The sequence below is a fragment of the Oncorhynchus nerka genome, linkage group LG17 (assembly GCF_034236695.1).
Source record: "Oncorhynchus nerka isolate Pitt River linkage group LG17, Oner_Uvic_2.0, whole genome shotgun sequence".
Classification (NCBI taxonomy): Eukaryota; Metazoa; Chordata; class Actinopteri; order Salmoniformes; family Salmonidae; genus Oncorhynchus; species Oncorhynchus nerka.
Window position 1 is genome coordinate 34,638,518 of NC_088412.1, and position 15,081 is coordinate 34,653,598.

Consider the following 15,081-nt stretch of genomic DNA (forward strand, 5'->3'; position numbering starts at 1 on the left):
CCAAGTATAACTGATCATATTAGGAAAGACAAGCGTTGTAATTTTGAATTCTGTAAAGTCAGTATGCAATAGGTGAAAAAATATTGTTGTCTATCAACAATGACAAGCCACGATATTGCGGACGATATTTCCACTCCTACTTGCCGTATCTTCAATCTAAGCTAACTAGAAAGCGTGTGCCCTCAGGCCTGGAGGGAAGCAAAAGTAATTCTGTGTCACGTTTGTCATAATAAGTGCACCAAAGCGCAGCGTGATCTGGGTTCCACATCTTTTTATTACTAAGTGAAACTCACAGCAAAACAAAACAATAATCTCAAACAAAACATGACGCTAACAGTAGTGCTAACAGGCAACTATCCATATTCAAGATCCCACAAAACTCAAAGGGGAAATGAATGCCTAAATATGATCCCCAATCAGAGACAACAATAAACAGCTGCCTCTGATTGGGAACCATGCCAGGCCAACAAAGAAATATAAATCACCTAGATGACCCACCCTAGTCACACCCCGACCGAACCAACATAGAGAATAAAAAGCTCTCTGTGGTCAGGGCGTGACATTCTGCTACCCATGAATAGTAAAGCCCTCTTTACTGGCTCAAATAGCCGACCAATCAGCCTGTTACCAACCCTTAGTAAACTTTGGGAAAAAATGGTGTTTGACCAGATACAATGCTATTTTACTCTAAACAAATTGACAACAGACTTTCAGCATGCTTATAGGAAGGACATTCAACAAGCACAGCACTTACACAAATGACTGAGGATTGGCTGAGAGAAATTGATGATAAAAAGCTGTTTTGTTAGATTTCAGTGTGGATTTTGACATTATCGATCATAGTCTGCTACTGGAAAAACACATGTACGTATATTGTGGCTTTACACCCCCTGCTATATTGTGGACAAAGAGTTACCTGTCTAACAGAATACAGAGGGTGTTCTTTAATGGAAGCCTCTCCAACATAATCTAGGTGTGCCAGTGTGTCTATGTACACTACCGGTCAAAAGTTTCAGAACACCTACTCAACCAAAAAAAGTGTTAAACAAATAGCAACCATTTGCAGTGATGACAGCTTTGCACACTTTTGGCATTCTCTCAACCAGCTTCACCTGGAATGCTTTTCCAACAGTCTTGAAGGAGTTCCCACATATGCTGAGCAGTTTTTGGCTGTTTTCCTTCACTATGCGGTCCGACTCATCCCAAACCATCTCAATTTGGTTGAGGTCAGGGGAGTGTGGAGGCCAGGTCATCTGATGCAGCACTCCATCACTCTCCATCTTGGTCAAATAGCCCTTACACAGCTTGGAGGTGTTGTCCTGTTGAAAAACAAATGATAGTGACACTAAGGCCAAACCAGATGAGATGGCGTATCAATGCTGTGGTAGCCATGCTGCTTAAGTGTACCTTGAATTCTAAATAAATCACAGACAGTGTCACCAGCAAAGCACCGTCACACCATAACACCTCCTCCTCCAAGCTTTACGGTGGGAAATACACATGCGGAGATCATCCGTATCTCACAAAGACGCAGCGGTGGGAACCAAACATCTCAAATTTGGACTCCAAACCAAAGGACACATTTCCACCGGTCTAATGTCCATTGCTCGTGTTTCTTGGCCCAAGCAAGTCTCTTCTTCTTATTGATGTCCTAGTAGTGGTTTCTTTGCAGCAATTTGATCATGAAGTCCTGATTCACGCATTCTCCTCTGAACAGTTGATGTGGAGATATGTCTGTTGCTTGAACTCTGTAAAGCCTTTATTTGGACTGCAATTTCTGAGGCTGGTAACTCTAAAGAACTTATTCTCTGCAGCAGAGGTTCTTCCATTCCTTTGGCGGTCCTCATGAGAGCCAGTTTCATTTTAGTGCTTGATGGTTTTTGCGACTGCACTTGAAGAAACTTTAAAAGTTCTTGAAATGTTCCGTATTGACTGACCTTCATGTCTTAAAGTAACGATGGACTGTCATTTTCCTTTGCTTATTTGAGCTGTTCTTGCCATTATATGGACTTAGTATTTTACCAAATAGGGCTATCTTCTGTATACCCTCCCAATACCTTGTCACAACACAACTGATTGGCTCAAACACACTAAGAAGGAAATAAATTCCACAAATTAACTTTTAACAAGGCGCACCTGTTAAGTGAAATGCATTCCAGGTGATTACCTCATGAAGCTGGTTGAGAGAATGCCAAGAGTGTGCAAAGCTGTCATCAAGGCAAAGGGTAGAAATTTGAAGAATCTCAAATCTCAAATATATTTTGATTTGTTTAACACTTTTTTGGTTACTACATGGTTCCATATGTGTTATTTCGTAGTTTTGATGTCTTCACTATTATTCTACAATGTAGAAAATAGTAAAAATAAAGAAAAACCTTTGAATGAGTAGGTGTTCTAAAACTTTTGACCGGTAGTGTATGCGGATAACTCAACACTATACACGTCAGCTACTACAGCGAGTGAAATCACTGCAACACTTAACAACGAGCTGCAGTTAGTTTCAGAATGGGTGGCAAGGAATAAGTTAGTCCTAAATATATATACAAATTTTAAAAAGCATTGTATTTGGGAAAGATCATTCACTAAACCCTAAAACTCAACTAAATCTTGAAATAAATTATGTGAAAATTTAGCAAGTTTAGGTGTCTAAACTGCTTGGAGTAACTCTGATTCTAAACTGTCATGATCAAAACATGTTGTTACAACAGTAGCTAAGATGGGGAGAAGTCTGTCCATAATAAAGTGTTACTCTGCCACTATCAACAGGGCAGGTCATTCAGGCTCTAGTTTTGTCGCACCTGGACTACTGTTCAGTCATGTGGTCAGGTGCCACAAAGAGAGATGTCGGAAAATTATAATTGGCTCAGAATAGGCCAGCACGACTGGCTCATAAATGTACACAGAGAGCTAACATCAATAATATGCATGCAAATCTCTCATGGCTCATGGCTCAAAGTGGAGGAGATATTGATTTCATCACTGCTTGTTTTTTGTAAGAAGTATTGTCATGCTGAATGCAATGAGCTGTCTGTTTAAACTACTAGCACACAGTTAAGACACTCATACATGCCCCACAGGACATGACACCAGAGGTCTCTTCACAGTTCCAAAGTCCAGAACAGACTATTGGAGGCGCACAGTACTATGTAGAGCCATGGCTAAATGGAACTCTATTCTACATTGTGTAACTAATGCAAGAAGTAGTGTCAGATTTTTTAAAAACAGATAAAAATACACCTTATGGAACAGCGGGGACTGTGAAGAGACACACACACAGACATAGATAGACGCTTACACATGATAAGACACGCACTCTACCCACACGTACAAATTGATTTAGTATTGTAGATATGTGGTAGTGGAGTAGTGGCCTGAGGGATCACAGTTAAATGTGCTGTGAAAAGTGTTATGACATTTAATGTCATGTAATATTTAAACTGTATATAACTGCCTTAATGGACCCCAGTAAGAGTAGTTGCTGCCTTGGAAGCAGCTAATGAGGATCCTTAATAAATACAAATACACAGCCCCCACAAATACAAAACTATCTCAAAAGTGGCAAGCACACAGCCCACTCATACAAAACGTGCTAAAACACAAACAAAAACCTCACACAAAATAAGCTGACTGGGTGGTGCAGATTGCTTGTGTGTGCCACAGTGGTGTAGAGCTGTGGTTCTCAACTGGTTTTACCTTGGGACCCGGATTGAACCAGGATGTCTCAGTCGCGACCCAATTTTCGCATCGCGAAAACTAATGGCCAAGATTCAATCAGGAAAACTATTTTTAATGCTGTATATTAATAGTAAATGTAGCAATTATATGACAAGGTAATAACATTCCCATTCTCTATTTCATTGTAAATAATTACATTTTGCCCATATTCTTGATGAAAAATGTTAATAAACTAACTGGCTTGAGGCCACAAAATCAACCAAAATAGAGCTGCTAATAGCTCCATATTGAAAATACTGTGACTGAAGAAAAATTGTTCAGAGATTACGTTATTTAATTATGTCATCATTTCTACACACTTTCTACCTGGTTTAAGTTGTTTAAGTTCAGAAAGGAGTATTTCTGTACTCAGACCTCTTTGGGTCATGACTTGTGTAGAGTGCAGTGTACCATATAGGGCCATAGTGGTGCAGTCTGTCATTGTGCTCACCGTTGTCAGAGATGTCCAGGGTGGCGATGGAGGAGACCCTGGGGAACAGCTCCTGGATCACAGAAGCTCCTGCAGATTTCAGCTGGGAGAGAGAGAGAGAGAGAGAGAGAGAGAAATAAATTTTAATTTTATTTATTCATTGTAAATACAACCCATATTTATGCTTATTCATTTTATCTTGTGTCCTTTAACTATTTGTACATTATATATATATATATAATATGACATTTGTAATGTCTTTACTGTTTTGAAACTTCTGTATGTGTAATGTTTACTGTTAATTTTTGTTGTTTTTCACTTTATATATATTCACTTTGTATGTTGTCTACCTCACTTGCTTTGGCAATGTTAACACATGTTTCCCATGCCAATAAAGCCCTTGAATTGAATTGAATTGAAATTGAGAGAGAGAGAGAGAGAGAGAGAGAGAGAGAGAGAGAGAGAGAGAGAGAGAGAGAGAGAGAGAGAAAGAGAGAGAGAGAGAGAGAGAGAGACAGAGAGACAGAGAGACAGAGAGCGTGCGTGCAAGAGAGAGAGAGAGACAACATTTGTGGAAGGAGGACTTTCAAAGCACAATAAGACGAGACCTTGACAAAAGATAGTTTCTATGTACAGTGCCTTCGGAAAAGTACTCAGACCCCTCAATTTGTTCCACATTTTGTTATGTTACATCCTTATTCTAAAAATGTATAAATAGTTTTTTCCCCTCATCAATCTACAAATACCCCATAATGAAAAAGCAAAAACAGGTTTTGAGAAACTGAAATTGTCACACCCTGACCTTGGTTTGGTCAGGGTGTGATTTGGGTTGGCATTTTATGTTCTTTATTTCTAGGTTTTGTGTTTCTATGTTTTGGCCGGGTATGGTTCTCAATCAGGGACAGCTGTCTATCGTTGTCTCTGATTGGGAATCATACTTAGGCAGCCTGTTTGGCCACCTTAGGTTGTGGGATGTTGTTTTTTGTTAGCTCTGTGTAGCCTTCAGAACGTGACGTTCGTTGTTCTTTTGTTTGGTGTTGGAATTAAATAAAGAATCATGAACACGTACCACGCTGCACCTTGGTCCACTTCTTCAGACGGCGTTACAGAAATATCACATTTACATAAGAATTCAGAGCCTTTACTCAGTACTTTGTTGAAGTAACTTTGGCTGCGATTACAGCATCAAGTCTTCTTGAGTAGGACGCTACAAGCTTGACACACCTGTATATGGGGAGTTTTTCACATTCTTATCTGCAGATCCTCTAAAGCTCTTTCAGGTTGAATGGGGAGAGTTGCTGCACAGCTATTTTCAGGTCTCTCCAGAGATGTTCAATCAGGTTCAAGTCCGGGCTCTGGCTGGGCCACTCAAGGACATTCAGAGACTTGACCTGAAGCCACTCCTGCGTTGTCTTGGCTGTGTGCTTAGGGTCGTTGTCCTGTTGGAAGGTGAACCTTCGTCCCAGTCTGAGGTCCTGAGCGCTCTGGAGCTGGTTTTCATTAAGGATCTCTCTGTACTTTTCTCCATTCATCTTTGCCTCCATCCTGACTAGTCTCCCAGTCCCTGCCACTGACTTCCCCACAGCATGACACTGCCACCACCATGCTTCACTCTAGGGATGGTGCCAGGTTTCCTCCAGATGTGATGCTTGGTATTCAGGCCAAAAAGTTCAATCTTGGTTTCGTCAGACCGGAGAATTTTGTTTCTCATGGTCTGAGAGTCCTTTAGGTGTCTTTTGACAAACTCGAAGAGGACAGTCATGTGCCTTTTACTAAGGAGCGGCTTCCGTCTGGCCACTCTACCATAAAGGCCTGATTGGTGGAGTGCTGCAGAGAGGTTTGTCCTTCTGGAAGGTTCTCCCATCTTCCCAGAGGATCTCTGGAGCTCTGTCAGAGTGATCATCGTGTTCTTGGTCACCTCCATGACCAAGGCCCTTCTCCCCCGATTGCTCAGTTTGGCTGGGCGGCCAGCTCTAGGAAGAGTCTTGGTGGTTCCAAACTTTTCCATTTAAGAATGATGGAGGCCACTGTGTTCTTGGGGACTTTCAATGCTGCAGAATTTTTGTTGGTATCCTTCCTCAGATCTGTGCCTCAACACAATCCTGTCTCGGAGCTCTAAGGATAATTCCTTCGACCTCATGACTTGGTTTTTGCTCTGACATGCACTGTCAACTGTGGGACCTTAAAGTGCATTCGGAAAGTATTCAGACCCCTTGACTTTTTCCACATTTTGTTACATTACAGCCTTATTCTAAAATGGATTAAAACGTATTTGGAAGTTTATTACAAATTAAAAGTGACATATTACATTTACCACAGGTGGACTCCAAACAAGTTGTAGAAACATCTCAAATATGATCAATGGAAACAAGATGTACCTGAGCTGAATTTCGAGTCTCATAGCAAATGGTCTGAATACTGAAAATAAAGTATTTCTGTTTTTTTCTAAATTTCTAGAAACCTGTTCTTGCTTTGCCATTATGGGGTATTGTGTGTAGATAAATAGCTGCGCAGCAACAACCCTCATCCAACCTGACAAAGCTTGAGAGGATCTGCTAAGAAGCATCGAAGACACTCCCCAAATACAGGTGTGCCAAGCTTGTTGCATCATTCCCAAGACTCAATGCTGTAATAGCTGCCAAAGGTGCTTCAACAAAGTACTGAGGAAAGGCTCTGAATACTTATGTAAATGTGATATTTTATTTTTATTTTTTATAAATGAGCAAATATGTATTATAACCTGTTCCTGCTTTGTCATTATGTGTGTAGAAAAAAAGGGAGGGGTCTGAATACTTTCCGAATGCACTGTATATAGACAGGTGTGTGCCTTTCCAAATAATTTCCAATCAATTGAATTTAGCACAGGCGGACTCCAAACAAGTTGTAGAAACATCTCAAGGATGATCAATGGAAACAGGATGCACCTGGGCTCAATTTCAAGTCTCATAGCAAAGGGTCTGAATACTTATGTAAATAAGGTATTTCTGTTTTTATTTTTTATAAATGTGCCCCAAAAATGTAACCTGTCTGTCATTATGGGGTATTGTGTGCAGATTGCTGAGCAAAAAATGTTTACTTAATCAATTTCAGAATAAGGCTGTAACGTAACAAAATGGGGAAAAAGTCAAGGGGTCTGAATACTTTCCGCAGGCACTCTATATCTACTGTACACCAAGTCCTTACTTGAAACATAAGAAAATAATGCCAGAGAGACAGAGATGGGAAATTATAAAGGCCAGCAGGAATTGAATGTTCTGTGTGCAGTGACAGACAAACAGACAGAAAGACAGACTTGTACCTCACAGCCACTGAGGTCCAGGTGAAGGTCATTAATGTGAGGGTTTGTGGTCAGACCTATGAAAAGAGACCTAAAGAAAGAAAATACAAACAATATGTGATAGGTGGAAAGGGTATTGACTTGTTTTACAACAACAAAGACCATTTTTCCTCCTCCTCTGTCTGCAAGTTCACACCCTTTAACTCAGTCTCAAGTGCCATAGTGACCAGTGTGTTGTGCAGCTAAACTTGCCCCTGTCATTCTAGTGAGCTGTAGGTGTGTGAGAGAGAGAGAGCAGGGGAGAATAGGAGAATAGGGGAACTGACCTCAGGGCATCAGGGGGTAGCTTCATAGAGGCCAGGCTGACATGGGTGAGACTGAAGGCCGAGCTGAAGAACTGACGGAACAACGGCAAGGTCTCCTTCACTTTCCTGGGAGAAGAGAGAGGTCAGAGGGAGGTGAACGAGAGAGGAGAGGGAGAGCAAAAGGAGGTATAGATGAGTGGTATAAAGTGGCGAGAGGATTGAGATTAAATGAGAAAGAGAGAGAAAATGAAGCTGGCCAAAGAGGAGGGAGCAAGTTGGGTCAGATGATAAACAGCTCTGCTTAAATATTCATGAGTTCTTATCTATGCAGACAGCTCTGCAAGTTCTCGTTTAAATCGACCCGACACACCCACAGAGAGGAAACACAATGTTCCAGCGGTTCCCACAAAGCTCATTTCTGATTTCTCATTTGAGGGAGCAACAGAGATAAAGGCAGATAGAGAGAGTGAAAAGAAAAAGAGAGAGAGCAAAAGATGAAGCCTGAGGATTCTTGCCTGAGGATTCTTGCTAAAATTAGTGTTCTATCTTCACTCAGAGCCTCAAAGCGTTTTTCTGCCACATCACACCAAATAAATAGTTCATCTCAAATATGTGACTAACCTGTGTGAGAATGAATTTTTGGAGAGATTCAAGTAGGAGAGATCAGCACAACACCCCCTCAGCAGAGCCCCAAATAGCTACGCGAGAGACGAGAGACAGTTGTGTTGTGCAATTTTAGTGGGAAAGAGAAAAAGATAGGGTTTGAGGATTATAGAGGATGAAAAACAGAGACAGAGGTTGCAAAGGGTGTAGAGAAACTCATTAAATCCTACATTATATAAGTGTGCAAATGAAAATCTAACTCACAGCGCCACTAGATACTCACAGAGTCAACAGCACAGTCAGTGTCAGACAGGTCCAAATGGACCAGACAATTAGGCTGGGAAAGGAAAAGGTACAGATTCTGTAGAAAGGGAGAGAAAAGACGATAATGTTTAACTGAGAAACTCACGCATAAGGCATAATCAGTGCGTTTACTTTACCTTTGGTTTGTATACAAAGTGTGAGTGTATGTACACTGAGTTTACAAAACATTAGGAACACCTTCCTAATATTGAGTTGCAAACCCTTTTGCCCTCAGAACAGCTTCAATTTGTCGGGGCATGGACTACAAGGTGTCAACAGTGTTCCAGAGGGATGCTGGCCCATGTTGACTCCAATACTTCCCACAGTTGTGTCAAGATGGGGCCACAGTTGGCTAGATGGGGCCTCCCGAGTGGCGCTGTGGTCTAAGACACTGCATCGCAATGCCTGCTGTGCCACTAGAGATCCTGGTTTGAGTCCAGGCTCTGTCGCAGCCGGCCGCGACCAGGAGACCCATGGGGCGGTGCACAATTGACCCAGCGTCGTCCGGGTTAGGGGAGGGTTTGCCGGCATGGATGTTCTTGTCCCATTGCGCTCTAGCAACTCCTGTGGCGGGCCGGGTGCAGTGCACACTGACACGGTCGCCAGGTGTACGGTGTTTCCTCCGACACATTGGTGCGGCTGACTTCCGGGTTAAGCGGCATTATGTCAAGAAGCAGTGCGGCTCGGCTGGGTTGTGTTTCGGAGGAGGCGCGGCTCTCGACCTTCGCCTCTCCCGAGTCCATACAGAAGTTGCAGTGATGGGACAGGACTGTAACTACCAATTGGATACCACGACATTGGGGAGAAAAAGGGGTAAAAAAATGTTTTGATAAAAAAAAACATTTAAAAAAGACAAATAACAATAATTAAAAGTTGGCTACATGTCCAATCTTGATACACACGGGAAACTGTTGAGTGTGGAGAACCCAGCAGCGCTGCAGTTCTTGACACAATCAATTGCGCCTGGTTGCGCCTGGCACCTACTACCATACCCCGTTCAAAGGCACTTAAATATTTTGTCTAGCCCATTCACCCTCTGAATGGCACACATACACAATCCATGGATCAATTGTCTCAAAACTTAAAAATCCTTCTTTAACCTATCTTCTCCCCTTTATCAACACTGATTAATGTGGATTTAACAAGTGACATCAATAAGGGATCATATCTTTCACCTGGATTCACCTGGTCAGTCTATGATAAGAGCAGGTGTTCCCAATGGTTTGTACACTCAGTGTATGCGTTTATGTGTGTGTTTTCTGACCGAAGCGTCCTCCCCAGACAGGACCCCAGGGTTCTTGCTCAGGTCCAGGTGCAGTAGAGAGTTGGAATACTCATCACTGGAGCACAGAGCCTGAGACAGAGACACCACACCTGAGACACACACAGAGAGAGTGAGGGGGAAGCCATGAGAGATGCGTTCAGCTAGCTAATGCAGGTTTACCAAAGAGGGGGGAAAAACACTTCAGAACATTTTGAATGATGTGATTCTCACCTACATCTGTCAGTAGAATCAGACTGTGTAAGCGTGTGCAGTATCATTCTTAATTCAATATTCAGTATTCAAACTCTCAATAAGTGTGGGAAGTAATAGAGAGCAGGTCGCCTGAAAGATGGTTACCATGGGGACACATCGTAAATTGCGAAGCTGCTGTATAGTAGAAAGAAAACCTGACAACACACTGAGCTGTTCAGGGGGGACTTACAGGAGGTACAGAGGTTTATATAACCTCCGCTATAAATCTAGCATGCATGGCTTAGTGGCCTGTTCAACCAGCTGTTGCAGCTTCATAAAACCCAAATGTAGTCAAAGGTGTTCATGAACTGATTCTCCAGCTGACTCCAACTGCCTGGTATTAATGTCAGGGGGCGCTGAGGGGATGTGTATGCTTCCGTAACACGGAGGGCGACAGGGAGGTGGGGCCTTCTCTCTGGGTGGGGCTGGTAGAGAGATTGAGAGATGGAGGGAGAGACAAAGCAGTCCAAACCTTTGGAGTTAAGGGAGGTCTTGGAGAGGTTGAGGAGACGCAGTCCTTTGCTGAGACGACACACCTGCTGGATGAGGTTAGACACACCTACACAGAAAGAGAGAGACAGAGGGAGGAGAGATGTCACTAAAACAGAAATAGGCAAATGTGTGAGTCTAACAGGAAAATAAGGCATCTGCTTGGTACCTTGGTTGTCCAATGTGTTGTGTGCCAAGTTCAGAGAGTGGATGACAGAAGCAGGATTCTCTGAGAGCGCAACTGACAGCTTCTGCGCAAAGTCACTGAAACATACACAGTATAAAATACACACATTTGGACAAAGACACAATGACACAAACAAACACTCTTTCTCTTGTTCGAATACTCTTCTTATTCATACAGAAAGAGTAAGAGATTTTTTGTGAAGAAAGGAAAACTCACGATTTGAGACCAGCATTCTCCAGAGTGAGCTCTTCCAGGCTGGAAGACTTACTGAGTGTGTGCAAAACCTGCTCACTGACCTCTGACCCCTGAAATGAAAAATATCTTGTGTCATTACATGCTTATAACTTCTTTCAATGACCATTGAAACAGAAGGAGATACAGACAGAACGATACTTACTATGCGTAGGTCCTTACAGTATAGTTTGGTGAACCAGGTGTTGTATGCCATTGAGGCCACAATCACTGCCAAGTCTCTGTCACAAACACACAACAGTAACTGTATCGAAATGGGTACATTTTTATAATACCCTCGAAATTAATTTAGCAACTGGATTTGTTTAGGCTGCAGCAGCATTCATTTGATAACGTCTGCTCTCTTTCTTTCTTTCGCTCCCTCTCCCATTCTCTCACCTGCTCTCCAGGTGGCTGAAGTCCACTAGGTTAAACTCCCTGTTGTCTTGAGAGTGATAGATAGTGTCCACATCCTAGGAGCAAGATAACCCATGAGTCCACTTGCTATAGTATATTACCCCCTCATTTGAAAGTGCAGTTTTCTTATTTTTTTCACCTTCAGGAAGTATACACACACCTTTCAACATTTTGTTGTGTTAGAGCCTGAATTAGTGATTAAATTGGGATTGTTGTCACTGGCCTACACAAAATACCCCATAATGTCAAAGTGGAATTATGTTTTTATACATTTTTACTCATTAATCAAAAATGAAAAGCTGAAATGTCTTGAGTCAACAAGTAGGTAGCCTATTGGTAGCCTAGTGTTTAGAGCGTTGGGCCAGTAACTGAAAGGTTACTGGATCTAATCCCTGAGCTGACAAGGTAAAAATCTGTCGTTCTGCCCCTGAGCAAGGCAGTTAACCCATTGTTTAGAGGCGAAAGAAACACACACCTATTTAGGCGAGGTACTGGCTAGCGGAGTGGAACACTTAAAACAAATTAAGGAGAGTCGCACACTCTAGGAGCTCAGATGCAAAAATGTCATGTCCAACGTTTTGACAGACGTGTCTTCATCAGGGTATAATGACAAACACTGCGGGGTGACGCGTTTATATAGTGTCCAAAGACACACTGGTGTCTGTAAACATGGCTGGGTGTGGCCTGATATCATTGGTTAATTCTCATATATTAAAATAGCATACAAAAAACATAAATGGATAGCGTACGATCATAGATACAATTTGGCTACATAAGCCTACAAACATGTACAATAGCAACATCACAATAATCACAAGAATGGCTTCAGATCAAAGTCCACGTTGAGACCGAAGGGATTAAGGGTCTTTAAATTAAAGATCCAGACAGCCTCTCGTTTTAACAATAAATTGTCGAGGTCACCCCTCTCTCTAAGGGAGGGTGACATGTTCGATGCCAATATAACGTAGAGACGAAATCGAATGGTTTTCTTCCAAAAAGTGGGCCGAGTGGGTGTTTGAAGGATCTACATTTATAAGTGCCATTGCATTGAGCACAGCCATTACACTAGTAGTTTCCATCCAGTAGGGGGGCGCAAATACACGTTGTGCAGGGATATCTTGGGGTGGTAAATCAGAGTTTACCAATTGATCTCTGAAGTTTCTGCCCCGCGAGCATACGACCACGGGAAGTTCCAAAAACACATTACCGATACTATCATCGGATCTTATAATGTGCCAAAAAATATATATATTTTGCATCTGAGCTCCTAGAGTGTGCGGATCTCCTTTATTTTTTAAAGTTAACCCACTGTTGCCTGGGAACCGAAGACGTGGATGTTGATTATGGCAGCCCCCCGCACCCTCTGATTCAGAGGGGTTGGGTTAAATGTGGAAGACACATTTCAGTTGAATGCATTAAGTTGTACAACTGACTAGGTATCCCCTATTCAACCCCTTTGTTATGGAAAGCCTAAATAAGTTCAAGAGTAAAAATGTGCAAATCACATAATAGTTTGCATGGACTCACTCTCTCACTCTGTGTGCAATAACAGTGTTTACCATGACTACCTCATCTCTGTACCCCAAACATACAATTATTTGTAAGGTCCCTCAATCTAGCAGTGAATTTTAAACACAGATCCAATCACAAAGATCAGCAAGGTTTTCCAATGCCTCGCAAGGAAGGGCACCTATTTGGAGATGGATAAAAAAACGCAGACATTGAATATCCATTTGAGCATGGTGAAGTTATTAATTACACTTTGGATGGTGTATCAATACACACAGTCACTACAAATACACAGGCGTCCTTCCTAACTCAGTTGCCGGAGAGGAAGGAAACTGCTCTGGGATTCAACCATGAAGCAAGTGGTGACTTTAAAACAGTTACAGAGTTGAATGGCTGTGATAGGAGAAAACTGAAAACATGCATCCTGTTTGCAATAAGGCACTAAAGTAAAACTGCAAAGAAATCGGCAAAGAAATTAACTTTATGTCCTAAATAAAAAAAGTGTTATGTTTGGGGCAAATCCATCACAACCATCACTGAGTGACACTTTTTCAAGCATGGTGGTGGCTGCACATGTTATGGTTATGCTTGTCATCGGAAAGGACTAGATAGTTTTTTAGGATAAATAGAAACGGAATATAGCTAGGCACAAGCAAAATCCTAGAGGAAAACCTGGTTCAGTCTGCTTTCACTGGTAGACAAATGCACCTTTCAGCAGGACAATAACCTACAACACAAGGTCAACTATACACTGGAGTAGCTTACCAAGATGACAATGTTCCTGAGTGGCCGAGTTACAGTTTTGACTTATATCAGCTTGAAAATCTAAGGCAAGACTTGAAAATGGTTATCTAGCAATGATCAACTACCAAACGTGACAGAGCTTGAATCATTTTTCAAAGAATAATCCAGGTGTGCAAAGCGGTGAGAGACTTACCCAGAAAGACTCACAGTTGTAATCACTTCCAAAGGTGATTCTAACACGTATCGCCTCAGAAGTGTGAATACTTACGTAAATGACCTATTTATTTATTTGAATTTTTCAATATTTTTCAAACATTTCTTTTCTCTCATTATAAGGTATTGTGTGTAGATGGGTTGAAAAATATTGAATCCGGTTTTTGAATTCAGGCTGTAACACAAACGAAATGCGGAATAAGTCAAGTGGTATGAATACTTTTGTGAAAGCACTAGAACAGTCCAGGGCACGAACACACAACAGGCCTCTACTCCCATCGCTCTTACCCATTGCACTTCCTCCTTGCAGCTGATTCCATTGTAGTCACACAGGGCAGCATAAGTCTCGGAAAACCCTCCTGAGACGGACCGAGAGGAAGAAAAATAGATGATGGTGAGAGAGGAGAGTTTTAACCTTTTACTGCATTGGGCTAAATAGGGGTCACGTAGAGTGTTTCTTGGGAGTCTTAAACAAATCTACTCTGAAACAAAACTATACACCTCACACACATTGTTATTGGCTTAACAAAAGAAGACACCTGTACCATGTCAGATATAGAGTTGAAATGTATTCCATTTTGAGTTTGCATCCCACTATTACACATTATATACTATACATCAAAGAAACTGACTTGAAATATAACAAAACTACCAATTTTCTACATTGCAGAATAATAGTGAAGACATCAAAACTATGAAATAACACGTATGGAATCATGTAGTAACCAAAAACGTGTTAAACAAATCAAAATATATTTGAGATTTGAGATTCTTCAAAGTAGTCACCCTTTGCTTTGATGACAGCTTTGCACACTCTTGGCATTCTCTCAACCAGCTTCATGAGGTAGGCACCTGAAATGCATTTCAATTGGGTGTGCATTGTGGAAAGTCCATTTCTGTCATTTCTTCCCTTCTTAATGCGTTTGAGCCAATCAGTTTTGTTATGACAAGGTAGGGGAGGTATACAGAAGATAGTCCTATTTGGTAAGAGACCAAGTCCATATTATGGCAAGAACAGCTCAAATAAGCAAAGAGAAACGACAGTCCGTCATTCATTTAAGACATGAAGGTCAGTCAATACGGAACATTTCAAGAAAGTTTCTTCAAGTGCAGTCGCAAAAACCACCAAGCGCTGTGATGAAA

The 15,081-nt window shown here is 41.7% G+C and overlaps 1 protein-coding gene across 1 annotated transcript in view; it reads right to left on the reverse strand.

Annotated features, from left to right (window-relative positions):
- The window catches only part of LOC115145150 (capping protein, Arp2/3 and myosin-I linker protein 3-like), a 53,799-nt gene that overhangs the window by 30,852 nt on the left and 7,866 nt on the right, over positions 1–15,081 (reverse strand). The window contains exons 7-18 of the mRNA XM_065003137.1: positions 14,227–14,297; positions 11,455–11,528; positions 11,222–11,297; positions 11,041–11,129; positions 10,807–10,901; positions 10,621–10,707; positions 9,897–10,006; positions 8,613–8,690; positions 8,348–8,424; positions 7,748–7,852; positions 7,443–7,512; positions 4,166–4,247 (exon numbers count right to left, since the gene is read on the reverse strand). Of these exons, the coding sequence (XP_064859209.1) occupies positions 4,166–4,247; positions 7,443–7,512; positions 7,748–7,852; positions 8,348–8,424; positions 8,613–8,690; positions 9,897–10,006; positions 10,621–10,707; positions 10,807–10,901; positions 11,041–11,129; positions 11,222–11,297; positions 11,455–11,528; positions 14,227–14,297 (1,014 nt within the window). The remainder of the gene's footprint in view (positions 1–4,165; positions 4,248–7,442; positions 7,513–7,747; positions 7,853–8,347; positions 8,425–8,612; positions 8,691–9,896; positions 10,007–10,620; positions 10,708–10,806; positions 10,902–11,040; positions 11,130–11,221; positions 11,298–11,454; positions 11,529–14,226; positions 14,298–15,081) is intronic.